Here is a 14,038-nt window from a genome sequence, read left to right on the forward strand (position 1 = left end):
ATTGGGGCAATAATGCCCTAGATCAGATGTTTTTATCTATGGCAATAGATGGCAAGCCAATATATCAGGGTTTCCCCCCACTAAACCCCCTATTTGTTTCTGCCGCTCTGTGTGGAGGCCAAATGCTTTGGGAAGGCAAATTAGTAGTGGTAGTATGAGATCATTTGGCCTGGGGTGGAGGCAAGCTTTGTGAAAGAGCTCCACTGCCCCCTTCTTGAGATATGTAGGGTTGCCATCTCCTTGTTCTTTTCTTTCCCTTTTTTTACTGCAATGATTCCTCTTGCTACCAACCTATCATGCAATTGCAGAGCAGTGTGGAAAGCCTCTTATGCTTAATTCCTACATGCTGTGTTACAGTTAAAGGAACATGAACCAAAACAAGGGGGTGGGGTTGTCAGCCTGTGGGTCTACCAAAGACTCTGTGCTGGCAAGGTACAAAACAAGCCTGGAAAGTTGTGTTTTGCTTTAAAGAGACACAATATGTGCAGGCATACACTGTATATGCAAAATGTATTGTGCTTGGCCCGTCATGATGGGCACCAATCGGAACTTATTCTGTGGTGTATTTCTGTAGACTGTGGCATCATTAGAGTTGGCATAACTTTCAGTATTGTTGTGGCTTTAAAATTCAGCTCTCTTCTACTGAGTATTATGCAAGATTATCCTCATCCTGATGCCACCCATTTTTGGCTGAAGCAGGGTTCACTCTGCAGCTTGTTTCCTATAGGTGGGTTGTATACGCAGGACGCCTAGGACTTGCCAATCAGAAGGTCAGCGGTTCAAATCCCCGCAACGGGGTGAGCTCCCGTTGCCTGGTCCCTGCTCCTGTCAACCTAGCAGTTCGAAAGCACGTCAAAGTGCAAGTAGATAAATAGGTACCACTCCAGCAGGAAGGTAAACGGCATTTCCGTGTGCTGGTCTGGTTCGCCAGAAGTGGCTTAGTCATGCTGGCCACATGACCTGGAAGCTGTACACCAGCTCCCTCGGCCAATAAAGCGAGAAGAGCGCCGCAACCCCAGAGTCGGTCACGACTGGACCTAATGGTCAGGGGTCCCTTTACCTTTATACTTCCTGAAGGAAGGCGATGTGGAGTTTCATGGTGTTTACAAAGTTGGCATAACTTGATATGTAATGTATTCCCCGATGAACTCTCTTGACCCTGGTGCTAGTCTTTATCTTAAATGTGACCTGGAAGGCATGCATGACATTCCTGACTTCATCAGACCTAAAGCACAGGGCTTTTGTGTTACCAGCAAACTTTAATTATCTCCTCCTGTAAAAAGAATGGCTTCCATGCAATACACAGAAGGCAGGATTCAGGAGACATACAAGATAACCAGTTATTTCCCACATATGGTGTGTGTGGAGCCTGTATTTACTATTTAAAACACTTCATCCAGTAGATTCCAGGGTGGTTTACAATAAGCATATTTTTTAATCAAAAATAGAAAGAAAAACAGCTTGCACAAGTTAGTGCCCTTGTGCCCATGTTACAAACTAGCAATGGGTCTGCTGTTTTCTACCATTAAAACTGCCCTCTTTGGCTGCCCTGTGGGACAAGGTGCGTGCCATATCCTGGTTCCAAAATGGGGTTGCCATATTCTAGTTCCACAAAAAATATCATGAGGTTGGCTGCCATACTACGAACACTTCCCTTGGCACAAGCTGTATTAAACGTCGTGGGACAGTTTCCTGCGTCAGCTTGCCTTGAATCATTACCGTTATCTCCCAACTGTACAGTTTTCTGCAAGGTGCCTTTAGGTGGCACTGTTCGACTGAAACATAAGCACTGCTGGATTAGCTAACTAGCCCAGGTGTGCTGAACCATTGTCCCTCCAGATGTTGCTGAACAACCTCCCATCCTCAAAGCTCCCAACCTCCCATTGGCAAGCATAGCCAATGTCCAAGGATGCTGGGAGTTGTCCTTTGGCAACATCTGGAGGACCAAAGGTCCGTCCCCCCCTGCGTGATTTACTCCCCCATTCTGTTTCCAAAGGGGGCAGCGACGTATCTTGTCCCCATCTCCTCCTCCGGCTTCGCCTCCTCTTTCGCCTACATGCCCTGACGAAGGCAGAGGAGGAGCCAAGCCATATAGCGCTCTCCTCCGATTGCGGAGCTGCAAAAGACGCAAGGAGGAGAGAGACACGGAGACTCAGGTAGGCGCTCCGGGGACGGTGGTGATGGGACTCGGGCTGGGGCGAGGGGCGGTCAAGGGCTGGAGAGGGTGCGCAGGTACCCCTCCTGAATCTCCCGGTCGCCTTCGAGAGGAGAAGGAGCGAAGGAAGCCTGCTGGTCCCCTTTTCCTCCTCTCCTTTCCGTGCGTAAAGGCTGAGCCCACCGGGTTCTAAGCTGGGAAGTGGGAAGCATAGTTGTCTAACTTGGATGAAATGGAAAACTATGGTTATTTGTACGATTTCTGGTTTAATTACAGCTTGGGGAAAGGGTTGTGTAGTTGGGCAAAAGGTTTATTAAGGATCATCAGAAAAAAGTGCTGTGTATGTGTGATTTATCCCACTAAACTGAGATATCACCTTAAACACAAGGGCTGCAAATGGCGAAATCTTATCCTTATGGAAGATTTTAAAGAAACAAAGATCGGGTCAGATAACATTACCGGCAACTTTAACTTCCATTAATAATCAACCAAAACAAATCTTTTGAAAGATATAAGTTTAAGGCAGCCTTTTTAACCATACATCCTGAGATGTATACAAGTCCCATCCTTCCTAGCTAGGAAGACCTGTGGTCAAAGATGATGGGAATTGTAGTTCAACAACATCTGGGGACCCAACCAAGATTGAGTAAAGCTGGTTCAGAGAGTGAAGGGAACAGTTTGTGGTTTTGAACAAACCCTATCCTCTACAGTACTTTCACAACTTTCATCAGCCTGAAGTGGTGTATTTAGAAATGTTTTCTGGCAGCCAGGAGGCCTAGGGACTTGTTTTGTAAAAGAAAGATTGAGAGAGCACTGAGGTTCTTAGAATGATTATAATTATACATCATATAATAAAGAATGATAAGTGCATGGTCATAAAAAACTGAGGTACTTCATAAGAGTAAGTTTTCTCCTCTACAGTGCGTTAGCCTGACACCATGGTGGGTGAAGAAAATACCTCCGTAAGGAATCGCAGATCAACTTATGAGACTGCAGAAGAGAAAGAAGACTTGTCAAAGAGGCATGAAGCAGACAGGTCTTTCCCACAATCAAGCAATGGTGAGATTTATTCATCAGTAACTGCAGAGATCTTATCTAATTTAGCAGATGAAATGATAAACTGTGAAATGATTTTAAATCTGCATGTGAACAAAAGATCTGAAGTAAATATGAATTCAATTGTTTCCAGTGTTCACCGTGTTCAGTGGGTTTATTCTGAATCAAACTTTGTTGACTACAACCCAGTGCATGTATCTTTGGTGGTGTAGTTCAAAGTGGTACTCAGCCAGTTCTGAGCGTGTTTGCCTTGTGCTAATAACTTGACCTTAGCACTGTATTTGTTCCCTTACTAGTTTTCTTTTAGCTGTGTGCCAGATTTGTGAAGCCAGTGGAGGGGATTCTTCTAGAGAGCTAGTATCACCTCACTAGGCCTAAGTCGAAGGATGTGCTAAGAGAAGTGAAATTTTTCCAGGCGCAATATTCAAAATTGATAAATCAGGAGGTGGAATGGAAAATTAAACAAATGAAACAAAGATCCTTCGAATCGGCGAATAAATGTGGGAAACTGCTAGCTTGGCAGTTGAAAAAGAGACAAAAGCTTAACACAGTTACAAATCTAGAGATTGAAGGGAGAATGGTTCAGAAACCCGAGGAAATTAGAAAGTGTTTCCAGAGATATTTCAAAGAACTTTACTCACAAGGGCCGCAAAAAAGCTTCCGAGGTGGATCAATTTCTTAAAACTAATGGATTACAAAAAATACCCCTGGAAATGAGAACAAGCCTGAATTGTAACATTACACAGCAAGAAATTGAAAGTGCCATTCAGAATCTTCAATTGGGCAAGTCTCCAGGTCCTGATGGTCTAACCTCCAAATATTATAAAGTTTTAAAGGACTACTTGATACAACCCTTGATGGAGGTTTGTAACCAGATTATGGAGGGAAGGAAGGCACCGGAAACGTGGAAAGAAGCTTTCATCACATTGATACCTAAATTAGAAACTGAAAAGACTCAACTTAAGAATTACCGCCCCATCTCACTCTTAAATGTGGATTACAAAATTTTTGCAGATATTTTGGCAAGTAGACTTAAAAAAGTATTAAATGAAGTGATCCATAAGGACCAGGCTGGCTTTCTCCCTGGTAGGCATTTGTTTGATAACACAAGAAACATTATTGACATTTTGGAACTTCTACAAACAAATCTTAATACTAGAGCGGCTTTAATTTTTATTGATGCAGAGAAGGCCTTTGATAATATTTCTTGGATGTTCATGAAGAAAAATTTGGAAGGGATGGGAGTGGGGCGGGGGTTTGAAAATGGTATAGAAGCAATCTATACAGAACAAAAAGCTAAATTGATAGTAAACAATGTGGTGACAGAGGAGTTTAAAATTGAAAAAGGGACACGTCAGGGGTGCCCCCTATCCCCCCTATTGTTCATCTCAGTTCTGGAGGTGTTGCTAAACATGATTAGAAAGGACCGGTTGGTTCGGGGAATTGAGGTCGGAGTGAAACAATATAAATTGAAAGCATTTGCAGATGACTTGGTATTAACATTACAGGAACCAGTCTCTAGTACTAAAAGAGTGTTAGAATTAATTTCGGACTTTGGTCGGGTGGCGGGGTTTAAGTTAAATAAGCAAAAAACCAAGGTTTTAGCAAAAAATTTGACAGTTACAGAAACAGATGAGTTCTCTAAAGAAACGGAGTTGAATGTGGTTAAAAAAGTAAAATACCTAGGGGTGTACCTGACCTCCAAAAATTTGAATTTGTTTAAAGATAATTATGAGAAATGTTGGTCAGAAATTAAAAGAGATTTGGAAACATGGTCAAGATTGAAACTTTCCTTGTTAGGCCGAATAGCTGCTGTAAAGATGAATGTATTGCCGAAAATGTTATTTTTGTTTCAGGCCCTACAGATCGTGGACAAGGTGGAATGTTTTGGAAAGTGGCAGAAGGATATTTCTAAGTTTGTTTGGCAGGGCAAAAAGCCCCGAATAAAGTTTAAAATATTAACTGATGCGAAAGAAAGAGGGGGATTTGCCCTGCCAGACTTGAGGTTATATTACGAATCTGCAGCCTTCTGCTGGTTGAAAGATTGGATTTTATTGGAGAACACTGATGTCCTAGATCTGGAAGGGTTTGACAATGCGTTTGGGTGGCATGCATATTTGTGGTATGACAAGGTTAAAGTGCACAAATTGTTTAAAAATCATATTGTCAGAAGAGCAATTTTGATGGTCTGGACAAAATATAAAGACTTATTGGAGAGTAAGACTCCGAGGTGGCTCTCACCGGTGGAGGCCAAGGCACGTAAGAGACTTAACATGGAGGCCCATTGGCCTAAATATTGGGAAATAATTGAAAAAATTGGAGACAATTGGAGGTTGTTGAGCTTGGAAAAACTGAAAACTAAGGTGCGAGACTGGCTGCACTATGCGCAAATTCAGGAGGTCTTTAAAATAGATAAAAAGGTTGGATTCCAGGTGGAAAAATCGAAACTAGAGACTGAATTGTTAGAGCCAAAAAATAAACTACTTTCGAGAATGTATAACTTGCTGCTTAAGTGGAATACACAGGATGAGACAGTCAAATCCGCCATGATAAAATGGGTGCAGGATGTGGGGCACAACATTATGTTTGTAGACTGGGAAAGGTTATGGAACACCGGTTTGAAATTTACGGCATGCACTGCCTTGAAGGAAAATATTATGAAAATGGTATACCGGTGGTACATGACCCCAGTCAAGCTAGCTAAGATATACCATCTGTCTGACAAAAAATGTTGGAAATGTGGAGAGGCGGAAGGGACATTTTTTCATCTCTGGTGGACCTGCCCGAAAGTGAAGGCCTTCTGGGAAATGATCCATAATGAACTAAAAAAGGTACTGAGATTTACTTTACCTAAGAAACCAGAGGCCTTCCTTCTGGGCATGGTAGACCAGAGAGTGCTTAAGAAGGACAGAATCTTTTTCATGTACGCTACCACAGCAGCAAGGATCCTGATTGCAAAATATTGGAAGACACAAGATTTACCCACGCTGGAGGAATGGCAATCACAGTTGATGGACTATATGGAATTGGCTGAAATGACTGGCAGAATCCGAGACTTGGGAGAAGAAACAATTGAGGAGGACTGGAAAAAGTTTAAGAACTATTTGAAAAAACACTATAAGCTGTATGAATGTTAAAAAAAAAAAAAATGCACCCTTCAGGAAACTCTAGCTTCAGCAAATGTAAGTTAATGAAATGAAAATTAAGACCCAAGAATTTAGAGGTAAAAAAATGAAATAACTTTATTGTGTTTAATACAAAGCATACAAGAATTGGGTTATAGTAAAATTGAAATCAGGGAACATGATAAAATGGAAGATACAATAAGTTTTGAAATAAGTTAACAAATTGCTGATGTTTTATATGATAGAGAACGCAGGGTTTGGAGGATGTGGGGAAGTTCTTTAGATTAGATGGAAAAAGAACATGGAAATTTGTTATTCTTCTATTCTATTTTCTTATAACTATCTTTTATTCTTTTTTCTGTATTTCTTAAAATTCAATAAAAAATTTTTTTTTTAAAAAAAAAATAATTTAGCAGATGAAATGATAAACTGTGAAATGATTTTAAATCTGCATGTGAACAAAAGATCTGAAGTAAATATGAATTCAATTGTTTCCAGTGTTCACCATGTTCAGTGGGTTTATTCTGAATCAAACTTTGTTGACTACAACCCAGTGCATGTATCTTGGTGGTGTAGTTCAAAGTGGTACTCAGCCAGTTCTGAGCGTGTTTGCCTTGTGCTAATAACTTGACCTTAGCACTGTATTTGTTCCCTTACTAGTTTTCTTTTAGCTGTGTGCCAGATTTGTGAAGCCAGTGGAGGGGATTCTTCTAGAGAGCTAGTATCACCTCACTAGGAAACGTATCTATACCTAAATTATCCATGTTGTAGTTTTTGTTTCAACCGCTACCAGATATTTGCCTAAAAATATGAATACTAGCATTCATTGCTAAGCTTGTTTACTCAAATTCAAGCTGGGTCTGAAACTGCCTTATACTGAGTTGGACCAGCAGTTCATCTCACCCAGTACGGCTTACAAAAGTTCTGAATTCTTCCTCAGTTGTTAAATAATGGATTGTTTCCAGTGTTCACCATGTCCAATGGGTCTACTATGAGTAAAACTTTGTTACAACCCAATACATGTATTTTGGCTTTCCAATCTTTCTGGACCTGTTAGCACATCATAAAGTGGATTGATTGTTGTGTTGCTACACACACCCTACGACAAAGCACATCTTGTAAACTATCTTTGTCTTACAGATAGGTAGCCGTGTTGGTCTGCCATAGTCAAAACAAAAAAAATTCCTTCCAGTAGCACCTTAAAGACCAACTAAGTCAGTTCTTGGTATGAGCTTTCGTGTGCATGCACACTTCTGTTTTATCTTTGTCTTGTACGACAAAGCACATCTTGTAAACTATTTTATCATTTGTGATAGGAAAAAATGCTGCTTTCAAGCCAGGTTTCGGTGTGTGGGTTGTGGGTGTGTAATATTGTGGGTGCCTGGGATGGCCTCTGCTGAGTCATGTACTTAGGGTTGTCATATCGATGATCACTGGATTCTAACCATAGCTGAGAACTCAAATGACGAATTCAGTTATGATGAATTTGCGTAGCTGGCAAATTGTGTTTTCAAGCTGCTCCTGTTTTCTATCCTCACAGCACTCAACATTGTAAACTCAGTCCTGTTTGAAAGCTCAGACCCTGTCTCCAGGGAACAGGACCTTTGGGAGGCTGAACGATGGCCCTAATTGTGGTCTGTCAATTTGAAAATAAAACACATTTCAAAGGGGTATAGGATGTTGATTCTCATCCCAGGCTTCCCCAGCTGACTCCTCTTCATCTCCTTACTTCATTCTCTGGACTGCTTTTGCTCCTACAAATTTCTGTGCTGCATGTGAAGCCTGCGCAGGGTCCTACTTCTGGTGGGCTATGTGTACAGATGTGCATTGTTGCACTATGACAGCCTTCACTAACCTTGTGCCTTCCAGGTGCTTGGATGGGGGTTGTGGTCCAAAACCTGTCATGGAACCAGGTTGGCAAAGGCTGTATCATCAGAAGGAAATGTTGCCAGCGATGGGATGCTGAAACCACAGGAGGAAGAAACATGTGCCTACTCCACAATTTAACCAGTGCCCTACATACATCTCACACCGTTCATTCCCATCTTCAATCACAGATATGATTTCTTACATATTTTATCATCTCCCCAGCATCATGTTCCACCAACTTTGTGTCAGAGACTTTTCAGAGGAGGATGTTGGAGACCGCCTCCCTAGCTTGACCCTTCCGGGGAGGAGGAAGACAGTATAGATTTACAACAGGGGTTTGGTCACAGCTCAGAGGCAGATGAGGGGGAAAGCTGGGAAATCATGGGGGAGCCGGAACAACACTCGGCTGACAGGTTGTTATTAGAAAGCATCCCAGACCTTCCATCTCCCAGAACCCGGCGAGCCTTAAAAGTAGGAGAGCAAAGAGGTCAAAGACAGAGGGCACATAGCAGCACCTGTAGGAGAGATGATGAGAATGGCGAATGAGGAAGTGGGAGAGATGGGGGGAGTGGAGATTCACTTGGGACAACGCCATTATCCAAGAGGCTGGGTTCTATAGCCTCTCTCTGTAAATACTGAATAAAAAGCGGACAGTAAGAAATATTCCCTTGTCTTTGTACGTTCCTGGGCAAGCAGCTGGAAGTCGCTGGCAGCAGCTTGACACCTTGCTCAGAAAATTGATATCATTCCTCATAGATTTTTCTCTTAAGTCCTCCTTTGTATCATTACTACTTCGTTCACAAATTCCTTGACTTGATGTCCTAAACAAAATAGACTTGAAAGACTCCACGTTAGGTCTTGAAAGGCAGTGTAAAGGGGGGGGCGGGGAATACCCATCAATGCAAATTCCAAAATAATTGTTTATGGAATCCCATTTTGGGACATATTCAGTTTGTCATGCATAATGAATCTTCTTATCTCCAATTATCTTATCTCCAATTGTAAAGATAATTAGGAGAGGTGCTTCTTGAGGTTCCACAGCCAGGAACAGCGCATTGTGTAGTAACAGTAGGACACATATAGTCCTTTCCTTTTGGTTACAACTTAAAATGGTTTTCCCTGGCATTTGCTTGATGTAAATTCTGGAACTGCCCACATTTTAAAAGGTTTTTCACATCTCCTCTCAGTCTCCTCTTCTCCAGGCTAAACATACTCAGCTCCCTCAACCGTTCCTCATAAGGCTTGGTTTCCAGACCCTTAATCATCTTGGTTGCCCTCCTCTGTACGCTTGGATAAACTCAGGATTAAATTGATAAAAAGCAACCAGTGCCTTCCATCAGGATTTCTTGTTGGTTATGAAGTCTTAAAAACATTAGCAATGTTATTAACTCAGGTCACATGGCCACTCTTTTCTTTGAGTAAAAAAAAGCCTTTGTGCCTTTGATGTGAATATACCCGTTTAAGTGTTCACACCAGCAGCAACCACCCTCAAGCTTCCCTCCATGGGTGGGAAAGCAATTAATCACCCCCTCCCACCCCATGTTGCTGTTGCAATCTGTTTAACAGCTCCCTGCCTGGTTTTCCTAAAATTCCTTCCCACAAGAGTCTGGAGGCTTGTCGTGCACTTCTGCCTCCTTCTCTGCCTTCTCCTCAGTTGGTAACGCACGGGACTCTTAATCTCAGGGTTGTGGGTTTGAGCCCCACGCTGAGCAAAAGATTCCTGCCTGCATTGTAGGAGGCTGGACTAGATAACCCTCGTGGTCCCTTCCAAGTCTACAATTCTATGATTCCCCTGTAATTTTAGCACTGTATAGCAACAATAGGCTACATTGCAGGGCGGTAGTAGCCCATGCATCCTCAGGCACAGTACTCCCTCTGCAACATGGATATTGCTTGTGTGATGAATTTCTTTCCAGCACTTGCCAGTTACAGCTCTGACTTCACTCATTGGCTAAAATCACTTAAATGTAGGAGCAGGCTCAAATCTCCCAAAACAATTTCTTTGAATGGTGTCTGTGTGCTTCGCTTTAAAGCTTTCATTCTACAAGGGCTAAAGGGCTTGCAGAGTGTGTTTGTGTGTGTGTGTCTCTGCATGATACCTTTCAACTGGGCAATTAGCTGTTGGAGAGGGGAAGCCGTTGCTGGCAATGCCTGCCCAAAGGTTCTTGCCAAGGTACGTGACTTTTTAGATCCTTCTGTCACAGAAGGATGACGTGTAGTTGCTCCCATCTTGTTTGTATGGATTAAAATCGCTGCAGAGGGCTCCGAGGGTGAGAGGCATAGCTGGCAGGGATGCAGAACCACTTGTCCTCATATTGTTGGACTCCCAACTCCCAGGATGGCTAGTGGTCAGGGAGCTGGATACTATCTTAACAGAGATGCCTAAGAAAGATAAAATCATCCTCCTGGGTGATTTTAATGCAAGAGTTGGGTGAGATTTTGATCTGTGGCCTGGAACTATTGGGAAAGAAGGAATTGGCAACAGCAACCAGAACGGAAGCTCAGTGGCGTAGCATGGGGGGTGCAGGGGGGGCCAGCCGCACCGGGCACAACATCTGGGGGTTAGGGTTAGGGGGCACAAATCCACGGGTTAGGGGGCGCAAATCCACGGGTTAGGGGGCACAAATTACTTGCCTTGCCCCGGGTGCTGACAACCCACGCTACGCCACTGCTCAGGTGATGCTTTAATTAAGCCACTGCGGAATCTTACATTTAACTCTTAAGACCGTATTTATGGAAGATGTCTCTCAAAATTAGGCGATGATACAAAAAGATAAAAGATGCATCTAGGTACAGTGATACCTCTGGTTACGAACTTCATTTGTTCCAGAGGACCGTTCTTAACTTGAAACCGTTCTTAACCTGAGGTACCACTTTTACTAATGGGGCCTCCTGCTGCTGCTGCACCGCTGCCGTGCGATTTCTGTTCTCATCCTGGGGCAAAGTTCTTAACCCGAGGTACTACTTCCGGGTTAGCAGAGTCTGTAACCCAAAGTGCTTGTAACCTGAGGTACCACTGTATTCCATGCCTACAGCAAGGAGAAATTGCACTTGCATCATTGTTCCAGGTGAGTGTCCCTGATGCAGCCCTCTTGAGCTTGGAGATAAAGAGGGATATGTAGAAATGAGCTTTCATAGGCGTATGGTGCTTGGAGTGTGTATGCACAGTGCAACATAAATAAGCAGCCTCTTTCCTCCTGCCTCTTGGAACTATGCCCATCAGAAACTACTGAAGAGGGAGGCATCATGTGCGCACATTTCTGGCACGTCTTCCCTGTTACAAGTGTGTTAACAGTGGCTACCCATCCTGCTTGCACATGTCTGCAGAGCTTGTTGCAACAATTAATTAATATTTGTTGCAGTAATTAAGACCTACCTTTGGCAATGTATGTGATGTAGCAATAAATGATGTTCAAAGATGTTTGTCACAGTGCCAATGATACAGTACATTTTGTGGAGGACTTGGTGCTAATTGCTGAGGCCACTGGATTCCTGACTGTTGTGAAAGGCAACCTTCAATACCCAGAGGTAGAGGAAGATGAGGAAAGAACAGCAAAGAAAACTAAAATTGAGATTTACACTCTTGTATAAAACTGCACAAAAAACAAGTGCTAAACTTGGTGCTATTTAATAATAATAATAATAATAATAATAATAATAATAATAATAATAATAATTACCCCGCCCATCTGGCTGGGTTTCCCCAGCCACTCTGGGCGGCTTCCAACTGAATATTAAAAACAACACAGCATCAGACATTAAAAACTTCCCTAACGAGGGCTGCCTTCAGTTGTCTTTTAAAAGTAAAATAGTTGTTTATTGCCTTGATAGGTTTATTTTACCTATCACTCTGTATAAAGAAAAGTATAATTCAAATGCTTTTCACCAACTAAAATTTTTAATTTTAGGAGGGGAAAAACACCTTTTCCCTTACAGGGTATGTGGGGGTGGTGAAGCTCCAGCCTGTGGAATAATCTTTTTTTTTTTTTTTTTTTTGAATACTTTTTATTAAGAATTTCAGGATAACAATTTAGCAAAGACATACCCACCCTCCCACCCACCCCCGCCCAGACTTCCCTCAGGTCCTCTCTCTGGTTTTTCAGCACATGTTATTCTCTGCATATTATAAAATTGAAAGATCCTTAACTTATCTGTCTATAAGTTACCAATAATAAATTTGTGTTTGTTTATTCAAAACCTGCCAAGGAGTCCAGTTCATTTTGTTGTTTCTTTAAGTACTTTGTAAAAGGTTCCCATTCTTCTTTAAAGTCACAGTTGGCCTTATCATGCAGTTTGTGCGTCAATTCCGCCAGTTCCACATAGTCCATCAGTTTCCCTTGCCACAGTTCTTTTGTCAGGATTTCTTCATTCTTCCATCCTTGTGTTATTAAGACTCTTGCCGCCATTGTCGCATACATGAATATGTTCTTCAATTTCCTTGGCAGGTCTTTTCCTACAATCCCTAACAAAAATGCTTCAGGCTTTTTTTACAAATGTTAATTGGAACATTTTCTTCAATTCATGGTATATCATTTCCCAATTTTTTTAAATTTCACTACAATCCCACCACATATGATAAAAAGTCCCTTCTTTTTTCTTACATTTCCAACATATATTTGAGCCAGTTTTGTACATTCTTGCTATCTGTACTGGTGTTATATACCATCTATACATCATTTTCATATACAGTAGTATCTTGGGTTAAGTACTTAATTCGTTCCGGAGGACCGTTCTTAACTTTAAACTGTTCTTAACCTGAAGCACCACTTTAGCTAATGCTGCTGCCGCACCGCCGGAGCATGATTTCTGTTCTCATCCTGAAGAAAAGTTCTTAACCTGAGGTACTATTTCTAGATTAGCAGAGTCTGTAACCTGAAGCGTATGTAACCTGAAGCGTATGTAACCCGAGGTACCACTGTAGCTTTCTTTCAGTAAAGAACAGTCTGTAAATTTTAAATCAATTTTCCACAATTTTTCCCAATCTTCAAACATTATATTATGGCCTATATCTTGTGCCCATTTAATCACGACGGGTTTCACCTCCTCATCTTTTGTTTCCCATTCTAGCAAAATACTATATGCGCCTTTCAGCAACTTTACTTTTCCTTCCACTACTTCCTTCTGAAATCTAGATGTCGTATAACTGAATCCTTTCTTGTTATCTTCTCTGTATATCTTGTGTAGTGCCGATAATGTAACCAACTCTGAAAATGATTTCTTAATTTCCATTTTCCTTCTTGATCCTTTAACAAGTCAGCATATGTAAGCCACTTTCCTTTCTTTCCAAGTGATTTGAGCAGTAAAGCTTCGTGTGGTGAAAGCCATCAAAGAGTCTTCTGTTCTAATAAATCTTTATATCTCTCCCATACTCTCATTAGTGATTTCATAATTATGTGATTATAAAAACTTTTATGTACTTTCCCTTTCCCATACCATAGATATGCATGCCAACCAAATCTATTGTCATGCCCTTCCAGTTCTAATGCTTCTTGCTTTTCCAACTTCATCCAGTCCCTAATCCAAACCAAACATGCAGCTTCATAATATAATTTAAAGTCTGGGAGGGCAAAACTGCCTCTATCTTTTCAGCCTGTAGAATAAGCTTTGCCCATTAGGGCTCCAATGTGGCTTGCAAGGCCATTTCAGGATTCAGGAAGGGCTTTGCATGAAAACACCTTGCTTTGTTTTAGCAAGGGATTCCAATGCAAATCCCTTCCTGTTTTAGAAATCACTTTTTGAAAGCAATGCATCACCTGATATGATAGCAATGACAGGTGGTGAGCGTTAGGTGTAATGAGCAGTAACCAAGCCCATCTTTTCATCTTAAGCAATC

At 41.8% G+C, this 14,038-nt stretch overlaps 1 protein-coding gene across 2 annotated transcripts in view; it reads left to right on the plus strand.

Annotated features, from left to right (window-relative positions):
- Positions 1-1,736: 1,736 nt before the first annotated feature.
- The window catches only part of LOC310846792 (sterol O-acyltransferase 1-like), a 59,860-nt gene continuing 47,558 nt past the window's right edge, over positions 1,737-14,038 (plus strand). The window contains exons 1-2 of one of the 2 annotated variants that reach the window (XR_014565548.1): positions 1,737-2,156; positions 3,077-3,214. Coding sequence is in view for 1 of the 2 variants with exons in the window: in XM_083743895.1 (XP_083600021.1) it covers positions 3,094-3,214 (121 nt within the window). In the remaining variant the exon portion in view is untranslated. Of the gene's footprint in view, positions 2,157-2,284; positions 2,318-3,076; positions 3,215-14,038 lie in introns of those variants that run through there. The other variant, XM_083743895.1, reaches the window with a different exon arrangement.

The sequence above is a fragment of the Podarcis gaigeae genome, assembly GCF_964106915.1.
Source record: "Podarcis gaigeae genome assembly, chromosome: 6".
NCBI lineage: Eukaryota > Metazoa > Chordata > Lepidosauria > Squamata > Lacertidae > Podarcis > Podarcis gaigeae.